This window comes from Mytilinidion resinicola (genome assembly GCF_010093595.1).
Source record: "Mytilinidion resinicola strain CBS 304.34 unplaced genomic scaffold BDZ99scaffold_15, whole genome shotgun sequence".
Taxonomy (NCBI): Eukaryota; Fungi; Ascomycota; class Dothideomycetes; order Mytilinidiales; family Mytilinidiaceae; genus Mytilinidion; species Mytilinidion resinicola.
The window spans coordinates 426,825-438,850 of record NW_022985451.1 but is presented as its reverse complement, the minus strand read 5'-3'; the positions used below and the strand labels follow the sequence as shown (position 1 = coordinate 438,850).

At 53.8% G+C, this 12,026-nt stretch overlaps 5 protein-coding genes across 5 annotated transcripts; 3 read left to right on the top strand and 2 right to left on the bottom strand.

Moving 5' to 3' along the window:
- Positions 1-10: 10 nt before the first annotated feature.
- BDZ99DRAFT_465547 (uncharacterized protein) lies at positions 11-993 on the bottom strand. The gene is made up of 3 exons (XM_033720566.1): positions 717-993; positions 514-659; positions 11-462 (listed from the first exon to the last, which is right to left on the bottom strand). Exons 1-3 carry the CDS (start codon positions 790-792, stop codon positions 322-324), a joined length of 363 nt encoding a protein of 120 aa, XP_033573721.1. The 5' UTR covers positions 793-993; the 3' UTR covers positions 11-321.
- A 284-nt stretch (positions 994-1,277) lies between these two features.
- BDZ99DRAFT_393339 (mitochondrial carrier) lies at positions 1,278-3,777 on the top strand (the record flags this gene model as incomplete). Its single annotated transcript, XM_033715841.1, has 6 exons — positions 1,278-1,562; positions 1,618-2,279; positions 2,574-2,716; positions 2,900-3,029; positions 3,178-3,663; positions 3,720-3,777. The coding sequence occupies 6 exons, from the start codon at positions 1,278-1,280 to the stop codon at positions 3,775-3,777; spliced, it is 1,764 nt and encodes a 587-aa protein (XP_033573720.1).
- Positions 3,778-5,073: 1,296 nt separating this feature from the next.
- On the top strand, positions 5,074-6,216 carry BDZ99DRAFT_84876 (uncharacterized protein). The gene is made up of 3 exons (XM_033728964.1): positions 5,074-5,288; positions 5,353-5,522; positions 5,577-6,216. The coding sequence occupies exons 2-3, from the start codon at positions 5,375-5,377 to the stop codon at positions 6,080-6,082; spliced, it is 654 nt and encodes a 217-aa protein (XP_033573719.1). The 5' UTR covers positions 5,074-5,288; positions 5,353-5,374; the 3' UTR covers positions 6,083-6,216.
- Positions 6,217-8,332: 2,116 nt separating this feature from the next.
- BDZ99DRAFT_479152 (uncharacterized protein) lies at positions 8,333-10,390 on the top strand (the record flags this gene model as incomplete). Its single annotated transcript, XM_033722215.1, has 1 exon — positions 8,333-10,390. The coding sequence occupies one exon, from the start codon at positions 8,333-8,335 to the stop codon at positions 10,388-10,390; it is 2,058 nt and encodes a 685-aa protein (XP_033573718.1).
- A 360-nt stretch (positions 10,391-10,750) lies between these two features.
- On the bottom strand, positions 10,751-11,717 carry BDZ99DRAFT_84836 (uncharacterized protein). The gene has a single exon (XM_033728963.1). It carries the CDS (start codon positions 11,397-11,399, stop codon positions 10,881-10,883), a length of 519 nt encoding a protein of 172 aa, XP_033573717.1. The 5' UTR covers positions 11,400-11,717; the 3' UTR covers positions 10,751-10,880.
- Positions 11,718-12,026: the final 309 nt, after the last annotated feature.

Below are 12,026 nucleotides of genomic sequence, written 5' to 3'. Positions count from 1 at the left end.
ATCTAGGTATCCCCTCTAGCTTAGAGCTCTTGGTCCATATGCAACTTCCTGGCACCGTGAAGACTCATATGCAACTCTTCATCCCCATGCTAGAACTCTTCCCGAGTCTGTAGACAGTATGAGCAACTATACTGCATGTAGATCCGTCAGATCAGACCCGGTTGGATACAGCAATTCTGCCGGAAAGATTTCCGTTGATTGCTCCTTGTATCGCCATCATCCCAATATGGACAGCCCATGTTTCATAGCTCATGCATCCGTAAGCAAATGCCCCTCGAGAATAAAAGAAGTCCACACGCAATCTCTGGGGGGTATAGTTCATCAAGACTTCAGCATCTTATTCCGCTTCTCCCGCCTCTTTAGCCTCTCGACTCTCTTCTTGTGCATCTTCTCCTCCATCTGCGCGTATCGTTCCTTCTCTGCCTTAGCTGCTCTCCTGGTTTTGATAATCTCCGCGCGTCTCTATAAATTTGTTAGTCCTGTGCGTGTAGGTTGGCCGTAGTGGAGTATTACTAGTCGCTCGGCTTCCTTCTCATCCTTCATTTCCTTCTCCTTCGCCTTGATTGCGGCCAGAATTTTGGTGTCTTCGGCGCGCTTTTGGTACGAGGTCAAACCGGCATTCTTACGGAGGGGTGCCCTCTTTTCGTGCCATTGCTTGCCTATGTGGCGCAATATTAGAACCTGGTTCTCCGCGGGTAACGATGGATTATACATACCATTTATGCGGATTCCTTGAACCGCAGGCCTGGTGACAGGAGCCTCAACAGGCGCCGTGACGGCTTCGACAGACATAGCTTCGTTCGTAGGGGAGGTGGTGCTGGTGGAGAATTGAAGAACTTGGCGTGCTGGAGAAAACGTTCGGGCTGGGATTAAAATCTGATCTGATAAGATGAGACCCGCGATTGCGGGCAGGAAAGCCGATGGCTCGAAGGCAAGCTTCAAGAAAACTCCTCACGGCTAAAGAAAAACTCTGCCTCTGCACTGGCCCGTTCCGTCGACCTGCAGTCACGCCTGACTATGTCTCAATGAGCAAGCCGGTCTCGCTCCTGCGATTCACCGCCGCCCAGCAAATTCGCACATGTTATCCACTCCTGCGCCAACAAGGACAGCCCTTATTAGCCAGCCCACACCGCTTGGTGCACCTTCACACTCAGTCCTTGCCACTACTATTCACTATGCTCGCTCGATAACATTAGTTTGAAAGTTCGCTGCGGGAACAATCACTGTCGTTCTACTCCACTACTATGGATATCGTTGAAGCGATGCCGGAGCCGGTTATGGACCCACTACCAAGGACGGATCTTTCAGGGCACGGCGAGAGAGCAGTGCGGGACATAACTTGCGGTGCGATATCTGGCATCGTAGGGAAGTACATTGAGTACCCGTTCGACACTGTCAAGGTCCGCTTGCAGTCACAGCCAGGCCATCTCCCGCTTCGATACACAGGACCAGTGGATTGCTTCAAGCAGTCATTGCGAAGAGATGGATTCCTGGGGCTATACCGTGGGATTAGTGCTCCTCTGGTAGGAGCTGCTGTCGAGATGAGCAGCATGTTCCTGACCGTATGTGCTTTGTGGAGTTGACAGCATTTTTCATTCTAACTCACACCTCTTCTAGTATCAAATAGCTAAGGATGCTTTGAGAGCGACTATATACCATCCATCCGAGTACTCAGCTACGGAAGACCTCCCTCTCCCCGCTTTGCTTGCTTGTGGTGCTGCAGCAGGCGCCTTGACATCCTTCCTCCTCACGCCAATTGAACTCGTCAAGTGCAAAATGCAAGTCCCATTGGAGAGTTCTGCGATACATCTCAAGCGCCCCGGTCCACTTCAGATAATGGCATCCGTATACCGTCACCAAGGACTTCGGGGATACTGGCACGGCCAGCTGGGGACCCTCATCCGCGAAACTGGAGGCTCTTCAGCCTGGTTCGGCGCGAACGAAGGCATAAAGATCCTGTTTCGCAAATTTGGAAGCTCATCGAAACTAGGGAAGGACGAGGCGCTGCCAATTTGGCAACAGATGACAGCCGGTGCCTTCGCGGGGATGTCGTACAACTTTGTCTTCTACCCTGCCGACACCATCAAGTCGCAGATGCAAACAGAGGATGTCAGTAAAATGACGGGCGGAAGACGCACGTTCGGTGCAGTCGGTAAGACACTATGGGAGCAACACGGTATCAAAGGTCTTTACCGCGGCTGCGGGATTACTGTTGCGAGAGCCGCGCCAAGCTCGGCATTCATCTTCACGATATATGAGGGGTTGGTGCAGAGGTGGCCGTGATGATTTCTATTCGACGAGTCCTGCATTGCATTGGGCGGCGTTCAAGCGTAGAATGGTTCTCGATATTGGGTGGTCGGGTCAGCATTTCAGCATAGACATGATGAAAGAGGAGTCTGGGTTAGATTTGGGCGTAAACAAGAGGATAGAGCAATCAATACCAAAAAGGACGACCTCTAAATATAAGTAAATACGAGATACAGACCTGATGTTGTCATCCCGTCTCCTCTCCCGTGATTTCACATGCAAACCCCAGCCCATCCCAAAACCCCTCTAGCGCGCTGTGGGGAGAGCACCGCCAGGTGGGAGAAAGAGAGCCGAGGCCAACCACCTAGGTCATTCACTCCACGATCGCGTGCGGTTCCAGATCCAACCTCATCCCCCTCCAAACCCTCATTCCCCATGCAACACTCACAACAGCCTTCTCCCACCCACTGTTCCATCCCAACCCATCCGACCTCGCCGCCGCACCACCCTACCTAGCAGCCCGCTCCCTCGAACGACGCATTAAGCCGAGGTCCGCATCCGGACACCGATTGAGCAGCTCACGATACGATGGACAGTGTAAAGGGGATTGAGGTATGCCCATATCGGAGGAAGCTATAGAAGGCGGGAGAAGCTGACCACGCGCAGGCGGCTCTAGAGAAGATCGTACTAGACCCCAAATACCACGATGTCCTGACCCTCGTGAAAGGGATCCGGAACGGTATCGTGTACGGGTCAAAAGTGCGATTCCCACACGCGCTGGTGTATGTTCTATTCCCTTCATCTCCAGAAGAGTATAAGCAACCATCTGCTCTCTCCTACACGCGCTCCACAACACCGCAAGGCGCATTCCCCCAAACACAACCACCAAACATCCAATCCAAAACAAAGCTAATACATATGTCCCTCCAGCATGATCTTCCTCTTCCGCAGCGGCTCCCTGCGCCAAAAAACCCTCCTCGTCCTCCGCGCCACCCGCATGCACGCCCGCAACCTCGGCCTCTTCGCCCTCGTCTACAAAGCCACCATGCTGGCCCTGCGGCACACGTCGCCCACCGGCCGCGAGCGCCACTGGGACGCCTTCCTCGCGGGGCTGGTCGGCGGCTACACCGTCTTCGGGCGCACGATCCACAACTCCGTCTCGCAGCAGATCGTCATCTACGTGTTCGCTCGGGTGGTGCTCGCGATCGCGAAGAACCTGGTCGAGCCGGCGGGCAAAGGCAGGATCGCGGGCGGGGGAGGCGGGTGGGGGCTGATTAAGGACGAGGGGATGCGGCGGGAGGTGATGAGGCAGGGGTGGCCGGTGTTCGCGAGCGTGAGCTGGGCGGCCGTCATGTATATGTTTCGGTGGCATCCGGAGACGGTGCAGCCGAGTTTGCGGAATAGTATGCACTATATGTGGGTTATTCCTGAATATAGGTTGAAAACGGGGAGAGGAGCTAACGAGAAGGCAGATATGTGCAATCGGACCACTGGGATTCGCTGCGGAATTTTATTTGGCATAATAAATGAAAGAGGTGGATGTCGGGGCCCGAAGCAGTGTCTGGCACTCGAAGCTTGATGTTCACTTCTTGTGTATACCTTTTACGAGTTTTGTATGCATCGCATTGGCACATCACGGCTGGCGTTCTGGGCAATCGCTATTGCAGGCGTTCGAGGAGTTTAAGGAGCGTAAGAACGCATGTCTCGTATTATATGAGATATCTAGAGTACGAGTAGACAGAAGGAAAAAAAATCTACGACACAATTATCATGTTTCTCGCTGGTGCTCCTGTGGGGGATTAAGTCAAAGACTGCGTATGAGGGAACACTACTGTCAGGAGGAACCTCCATGGGAAGGAAGCCTGGGGCCATTCATGGGATAGATTGGATTTCGCTGTATGGAACCTAGTATTAAGCCTGGCTTTCTGAAACTGCTCGGGATAACTCCAAGCAGTGGTCAGCCAGTGTGCACTGACGAGGATACACCTCAGTCTTTCAAAATATGATCGACAAGGCATCCAGCTGCGCGTCACACCCCCGAACTAGAAAGTCCATGCAAGATCGCATGCCAGCAGTTCGCATGCCAGCAGCTCGTGGCGCCTCTGGGGTGCTGCGCGGAGATCACACCCGCAGCCGCTGAGGGTCACGCTTCTGCGCGCCCAGGTAGCCGGGACGCGACATAAAACGAGGCAATCAGTGAACAGCCCGATGCCCAAAGTTGCTTGGGTAGGCGTCCTTGAAAGACAGGTCGTCGGAGGCCGCCGCATCTCTTGGTTCTCAAGATGTTGCCCCACATTGCGGGGTAGATATAGGGTTCGCCGGCAGCGCGGCCCTGGCGGTCAACATGTACAGCTGGCGGCCTCGTTGGCGGCCGACTATACTTCGCGTACTGGAGACGTGTCGTATAGCAGTCGTCACTGGGGGCGTGCTATTGGCCAGGGCCTACGGTTAAGAGCGGCGGAGTCTGAGGATTTGCGATGTCGGAAGTCGATGTCCTGGAGTCATAGCCGTTCACCGGAGGATAGGAGCGGATACTGGGGGTGCTTTGAAAGCAGTGGAAGAGGGTCTGGAGGTCTATTGGTTCACTGAAAGCTTGATCGGTCGGGGAAGCAGGCAAAGGTTCCGCGGCAGGCTGGTGGATGCCTGAATCATTGCCTTAATTTGTGCAAGGCTCAATCCCAATATCGGTGAGCGCTATTCCCATGGAAGCGCGCAGTGAGTCTACGGTGTCTCGTGGCGATCGGTCACAGGGTAGGTGATGTCGTGCGGAGATGTGTGACATAGCGATGAGTCTGGTGAGTAATGTCCATATACCTGGCCAACTCCTACGCTTTCTTCATCAATACCTCAATTTCGGAGATTCAATTCGAAGTCGTTTTTGGCGTTTTGGTTCATCTCCACTCATAGCATATACCCTTGTTCTTGTCTTATACGCCAACCATTGAGTAGTCCCTTCAATTCATTAGCCGTTCCGAATTGATACCTTTGCATTGTGCTCTTTCTTGTGTCTCATACAACCGCAAACTTAGGCTCTTATTGAAGTATGATTTAATCTCTTGCTCTGGGTGAATGTCGTTGTATCCAGCATATGCTGACCCGTACTAGTCTTATTCGGGGAAAGACCAACATGCCACTCTTCGAAATGAATGAGCACTATTACCAGAGAACTCCCGATGGTCGACCACCTCAATTGAATATGACGGTCTGTGGCTGCCGGTGTGGTTGCGGATGCGCATTCAGCGGAGAAGGCGAGGGAGGAAACAGTGACGACGAGGGTGCAGCAGCTCGCACACAACAAAAGTTCGAGGAGGCTCCTAACATGAGTTCAGCAGATGAGGTCCTCCGGGAAAGATCTCGCGGACTAGACGATGTGGAACAAGGTCCTTCTCTCCCCTTTCATATCCAAGAAGAAATCCAACGCGTTGAAACTCGACACGGTGGATATATCATGAGTAGAGAAGGATTCCGACCTGACTACTTCGCTGTCGGTTCGGAAGAAATGCAACGGGCAATTTTGCCGGGACGACGGCTTGCTATCGGTCATGCTGAGAGTGACACAGTCACCTCTACGGCGAACGAACCGAATGGCACCGACGATCAGAGCTCAGCGAGCAGCGGTGAACTGTTGAGGATCCCCGATATACGTTACGGCTCCCCCGGGCCCGGGATTGGTGGCTGGGTGACTCTCGCAGATTACTACTTTGTGAAGAGTCCGCTGCGATTGACTGCTCAACGCCAATACTGCCGGGGATTGGTGACGGCACACCTCATTGTGCACGACGACACGACGGATCACCACCATGACAGCGTCTTTCCAAGGCGCGTGACGATTTGATTTGATTCTGGGACGGCTTTTCCATGGTCTCTTATATTTCAGGTGTCTTCTTCGATCAGGAATTCAGGTTTCGGCATTGCGGTGTTGTGCGGTCTCGGGGACGACTCTGTTTATCAAGACGAGGCTTTCGGGGCGATTCCTCGGGTCGGTCATTTGTGTGGAGTTCCAGGGTCGGCTTCGGGGAAGTGGTCTAACGGGTGTCAGCCACAGATCTACAATCCATGGATCCGGGCAGTAATAAGTTCTGTAGTCAGTCGAAACAACTTCATCATCTGGAAAGTCTGATGTGAATATTGAGGTGTGGTGTGCCGAGACAAAAGCCACGTCGGTCGCAGCCGGCCCTTAATGATCCTCTATCAGCATTACGCAGACCTGGGCCTGGAATAGACGCTTTGGCGGACAAGACAGGCCAATGGTAGGAGGGATGGTCAGGAACGCTGGCTGAGGTACTGGCATTGGCGTCTGGATGCATTAGTTCCATGCGGCATGCAAAGTCAGATATCAGTCGATGGTGTGGTTCAGCATCCGATCCCTGCCAACGTACGAGCATCGTGGGCGGCTGGTCCGAGACATCAGAAGTGTTGAGGTTTGATTATGCAGCTTTGTCACATGAGGACGCGGTGCGGGATGAGCGGTTTGTGATGGCGGAGGAGGAGGAATGTGAGTGAGGACAGGCTTCGTGTGGAGACTCAGCCCCTGCATTTCCGCGTGCGCTGGACTCGGCGCCCGCCGTGTTTGAAGCAGCAACAGCAAAGCGTGGAGGGCAGGGTGAGCGATTTACATGGTGTTTTGCTTCTTGCCATCGAGCATGTCGGCAGACGGCGCGTGACGGGAGTTCACGATGCACGAACGAGGTGAGGTGGCGGTGAGCGTGGGACGTTGACCAAGTCAATCTCCACTGCTTGACACGTACGAAGCCGCCGAACTACTGCACCGCCGGCAGAAGACTGCACCTCCAACAAAAAGACGCTGTTCGATTCTGTGGACATGCCAATTGCAAACGGGGGCAGCTCGTCATAGCCTCGTATCAACCCCACCCGAGTGCTTCTCCATGCCGCTGCAGATCTGGAGCCCTCCCCACTGGCCGTGAGTCTCTCGCGAAGGCACGGCAGCCAACAGTAAGCCATCGTCGGGGCTGCGGGAGTCGTTGCGTCCTCCGTGCGGTGCGTGGGCAAGCCACCGTCTGGAGCTGGGACGCTCCTTTAACTGCTCTTATCGGCGTCGTCCAGCACGACTCTTGACAGCTGCTCTGGTCCCTTCTCGTGCCCTTATTTCCCCCGTTGCCCTGCGCCGACTGGGAGCCAGCTGGGTCTACCCACGTCGAGAGGTTTGGACAGGCCGTGAGGCCGTACCAGGGTTAATTGGCCACTCGATCTGCGCTGGCCTGCTCTGGCTCTTCCAGAACGCCGCATCCCGACCTTCAACAACACCTCACCTTATTCCCATCCACCTAGTCCTCGGCGCCCCCAATTCCTCCACACTCCCTCCGTCCGTCCTCCTTCTCCCCTCTGGCCCGCTGCTGCTCTGTGTCGCGCGCTGCGTTGTGTTGTTGCTTTTTCTTTCCTTGACTCTGCCGTTTCACAGCCGACGTCACTCTCCCTAGGGCTGAATCTGCATTTGTTGCCGTTTTTCACATGCGAGCGCTGCGAGGTCACCACAACTGCAACTGGCGAGTTCTGTTTCGCGAGTGACACTTTGGACTACGGTATTATTGTTCGACTGGTGAGTTCCCCAGTCCGCCTGTTTCCTGATCGTACTCGACACGCGACTGACGCAAGGCACAGTTGAACCCACATTTTCTACATTTGCCCACAAACAAGCTTCCTAGGTGCATCACTTACCACTCTCCTCTCCTATCTTTCGTGTCGACATATCTTCGGGCATTGCCAGCCAATATTATACTTTTAATCGGAAACAATCGGAGACGGATCCCTCATACCTACTAGGAAGAGGCAGAGAATCCGGGAGACTGGGAACCACACACATAGTGCAGCCCAGGTGTGGACGAGAAAGCACTTGCTCTTTCCGAGAACACCCGTCTTCCTGTTCCCCGCAATCCAAACGACCGCCCACACCTTCACCCAACGAGATTGCCCGGGCAAGTCAGCGGACTGTAATACCGATTCATACTAGAGCGATCTGAACGTGGAAGCTGTTTTGATCGCTCTAGGCATGTGAATGTCCGCTTGGCTATGCACATAAACAGTTCCTCGGCCATCCGCATTCAGTAATCGACACTGCAACTCAGTCATGTCGTCCTCAGCACCCCCAAGACGTTTCAAGGCGGAACCTATCGAAACCACTGTCAAGTCTTCCAGAAATGCGGCACCAAAGCAGTCAGAGACAGCTGATTCCTCTAAGCCCGCTGAGGCATCACCTAAAGCTACTCGAAGGTTCGCTCCGCAGCCTGTCGAAACCACCACTAAGTCGAACCGAAAATTCGCCGCCGAACCATTTGAGTTCACCTCTCGAAGCTCAAAAGCCAAGCCGGAGGATGAGTCGAGCAGCAAAAAGCCACGAAAATTCAGCCCCGAGCCGATTGAGACTACGACAGCTTCAAGTCGGACCAAGGCCAGAGAAAAAGATGAAGCAAGTAACGCTAAAGCATTAGAAGCATCTTCTCCTGAGAACTCTGCAGCATCGCAAACGTCGGAGAAAAAGCCTAGGAGACGTTTCACTCCTCAACTAATAGAGACGGCGAAACGAACACGAAAGGCTGGCGATACAGGGCCAGCGATACTTCCATCTGATAAAACAGAAGCAACACCGGGCGATGGGCAAGAGAGTCCAAGGAAAGCGCGGATACGACCGCCTCCTGCACCGCCAGGGAACACTCCCACCGCCTCTGTCCACGTTCCCCACTTCCTTGACATTGATCGAGCCAGATCTCCATTGTCGCTGCGCTCCAGTTCGCGAGGTAGTGTCCGATCGCGACATTCGTTCCGGGTTCCTGACCTTGAACCTATCGAGTCATCTGAGTCAGAAGGCTCTATTCCACCATCTCTGTCAACCTCTCCTTCGGCCTCCTCCGACCAATCATATATGTATAAGGAGGCTACCAGAATGAGAGAAAGTGTAGATGACAGATTTTCGGGATACCTACTTGAGCTTGCTGCAAGAGCAGCTGAGAAGCAACTCCGGGATCAGGCTATGGCAGCCTTCCCCAACGACGATTACCATGAGCCTGTCGACCATTTCATAAACCAAGAGCTGGATGATACCAGTGTTATCATGTCCTCGGACGAAAGAGAATCATATGACGAGGCATATGGTCGCCGGGAATCATCATCATTCAAGACTGTGAACTGGGAGTTGCTAGCCATGCAGCAACACCGGGAACGGTTGGAGCAAGAGAGGGAGAGCGAGAGGCAGCGGGAGACCCAGGCCCAGGCTGGAAGGCCTGCTTTGGCACAGAGTCCTTGGGGGAACCCAGCATCAGCAATGTTCACAAACTCTTCAGCCAACAGGAACATCATTGGAGGCTGGCAGAAAGACGGCGAGCTCGAGCGGATGAGGAGCGGTGCGAAGCCGCCTATGCTTGGAAGCGACATCGAATTCCCCAGGTGTAGTTCACCTGAGCCAGCTCGATTCGATCCGACACAAGGCTCACACGCCCTCAAAAACTCCATGTGCTATCTTACAGAGCAGACCCAACAGGAATCTGAACCCGAGGGTCTGTGGCACTGCAAAGAAACCTCCAGCAACCGCGCCTCCCTTTGGTCCCAACCCAATAGCCGCACCCCGAGTGCTGGCGGTCTCTGGGGCGGGTTCTGCCAAGCAGGCACAGGAAACACACCCCCTCGAGGTCCATCAGGCCTCATGACCCCGATGGTCGAGGTTGGCAACCCCTTCGAGATATCTTCGCCCCCCTCATCCCCTGTCAAGAATGACCTGCCCCCTTCCCCACCCCCTTCCAACCCCGACATCACCAGCATCGACGACCGCCTCAGCAACGAAATAGCCCTTCAGAAGGAATTCAGCGATGACTTCGTCACGCAGGTCTACAACTACCTCTCACTCGGCTACCCTTCCATCGCCCGTAACTTCGACGGCGAACTCTCCAAGATCTCGCGAATTCCGATTCTAGAACTAAGGCAGGACGACCATCTCGCGACATCGCGCGGGTATATCCGTCTCGGCGAGGATGGCAATCTGAGGGATAGCGAGATCACCGAGGAGACGTGTGTGAGGTGGAAGGCGCTGCGGTCGTATATCCAAGAGTGGGCGAGGCAGCAACCCAAGATGAGCCCGGTGGATGGAACGATGGGAGTTGGTGTTGCCGTGAGGAGAGGCAGTTGGGCATTTTGAGAATGCGATTGAAGAGAGATTGAGTTATAGCGTTGTTTTTTTGATGGTTTGATTTGATTTTGGAGTGGCGTTTTCTAAGCTGGTAGCTTGTGGACTGGCGGCACTTGTGGGTGGTGGTACATGCAACAAGCGCTTTTGAGCGTTGGTTTGGTTTGGCAAGCGGGCGGGCGGGCATTCTAGGCGGTAAAAGGCGTTGTTGATTGCTTGTTGTTTGATGGGGACAGGGGAGCATGATACATTCTTCCTCTTGATTTCGCTTCTAGTACATACTTGTAGCTGGTGTGTTATTGCGGTCGGCAGACCGGCTAGGTTATTAAAATCATTTTGACCTTCATGTTCTCAGGCCAGCATGTGAGTTTGAGAGCTAATCATCGGGCTGAATGTGTACTAATCTACGAAGCTTGACTGTAACATGACTTGTTTTAAGATGACACCATTGAGAGTTACGTGGCTGTCACGTGGCTGTTAACCTCCATCCAACTCGCTTCTTTCAACCAGCACCACCCCACTTGATCTCCTCATGATACGACTTATACGGTATCCTACGACCCTCCAGATCCATCCGCCCGCGCGGTCCAGGCCGCATCTTATTCGCATCAACGTCGAAACAGCCACTCAAGACCTCCTTTGAGCACAGCGGCCATACCTGCTTCTTCTCCATATCGCAGAAGCCGCCCTCGGTCAGCGACACAACATCCGGTCCTTTCGAAGTCCTGCTACTACACAAATGCGTCGCATTGTGGTCCTCGTGGTGGCTCCTCACAACAGGGCCCGCCATGAACGGCGGTGCAGGATTGGCGTTCGAGGGCTTCGCCTCGCGTTTCGAAGGGGGAGTTGAGCTGCATCCGTCCTTGTTCTTGCTGTGCTTGACCTTGTAGCGCCACCGCTTCTTGTCGAGCACGGCCTTGGGGTCCTGGTCGCTGTTGTCGGCGTTGTGGTGGATGAGGTCGTAGAAGATGGGGATGGCCGTGTCTTTTGCGATTTTTGGGCCAGGGCTTGAAGCGTGCATCGCTTTTGCACATCGTGGCGGGCTGGTCGTGGTATCGCTGGGCGCGGTCGTCGGTGTCTGCGTTCTTTGAGGAGCTGAAGTCGAGGATGTGGTAGGAGAAGCCTTGGAAGCGGAGATTGTTGGAGGCGTTCTTTGTCAATCCAGATGCAGTTGGAGCTGCGGTTGAGTTGGGCTGGATCGGTGTTAGTGTTGGAAAAGGATGTTTTCGGGAGAAGGGAGCATTCGGCTTACTCTGTGGTGCTGAGGATGAAGAATCGAAGTTCGCCACGACGTTATTAGAATAGTACTAGTCTGCATTCAAACCAATATTGAAGCACTTAATGCAGTAGCAGTACGAAAATGTGCCTCCACTCTGCGGCCATCGCGGTCACTGCGCGAAGTAGTCTTGCACAACTTAAGCACCTCGGAGTAAGTGTCTTGGGGTTTCTTTTGGATACAGTGTCTGGACATGCGTCTGTGAATTCCTACTCATCACTGAGGCCCTCCGTTGCTTCATTAGAAATCCAGATGAGATGTAAAATTTAATACAGTGCAGTCCAGAGTGGCCCAGAACGCTTGTATTCGCCCTATGACGCTATTCCATTTGGGATAGCTAGACGTATTATTAGAAGTCTAGAATAAAGGTAC

Excerpts from the sequence above, each read along its gene's own strand:
- BDZ99DRAFT_84876 (XM_033728964.1), top strand. The coding sequence starts at position 5,375 with ATGCCACTCTTCGAAATGAATGAGCACTATTACCAGAGAACTCCCGAT. Across the intron at positions 5,523-5,576 it reads AGGAAACAGTGACGACGAGG|CAGATGAGGTCCTCCGGGAA; the intron begins GTGCAGCAGCTC and ends ACATGAGTTCAG.
- BDZ99DRAFT_84836 (XM_033728963.1), bottom strand. The coding sequence starts at position 11,399 with ATGCACGCTTCAAGCCCTGGCCCAAAAATCGCAAAAGACACGGCCATC.
- BDZ99DRAFT_465547 (XM_033720566.1), bottom strand. The coding sequence starts at position 792 with ATGTCTGTCGAAGCCGTCACGGCGCCTGTTGAGGCTCCTGTCACCAGG. Across the intron at positions 660-716 it reads TCAAGGAATCCGCATAAATG|GCAAGCAATGGCACGAAAAG; the intron begins GTATGTATAATC and ends TGCGCCACATAG. Across the intron at positions 463-513 it reads AGAAGGAAGCCGAGCGACTA|AGACGCGCGGAGATTATCAA; the intron begins GTAATACTCCAC and ends ACAAATTTATAG.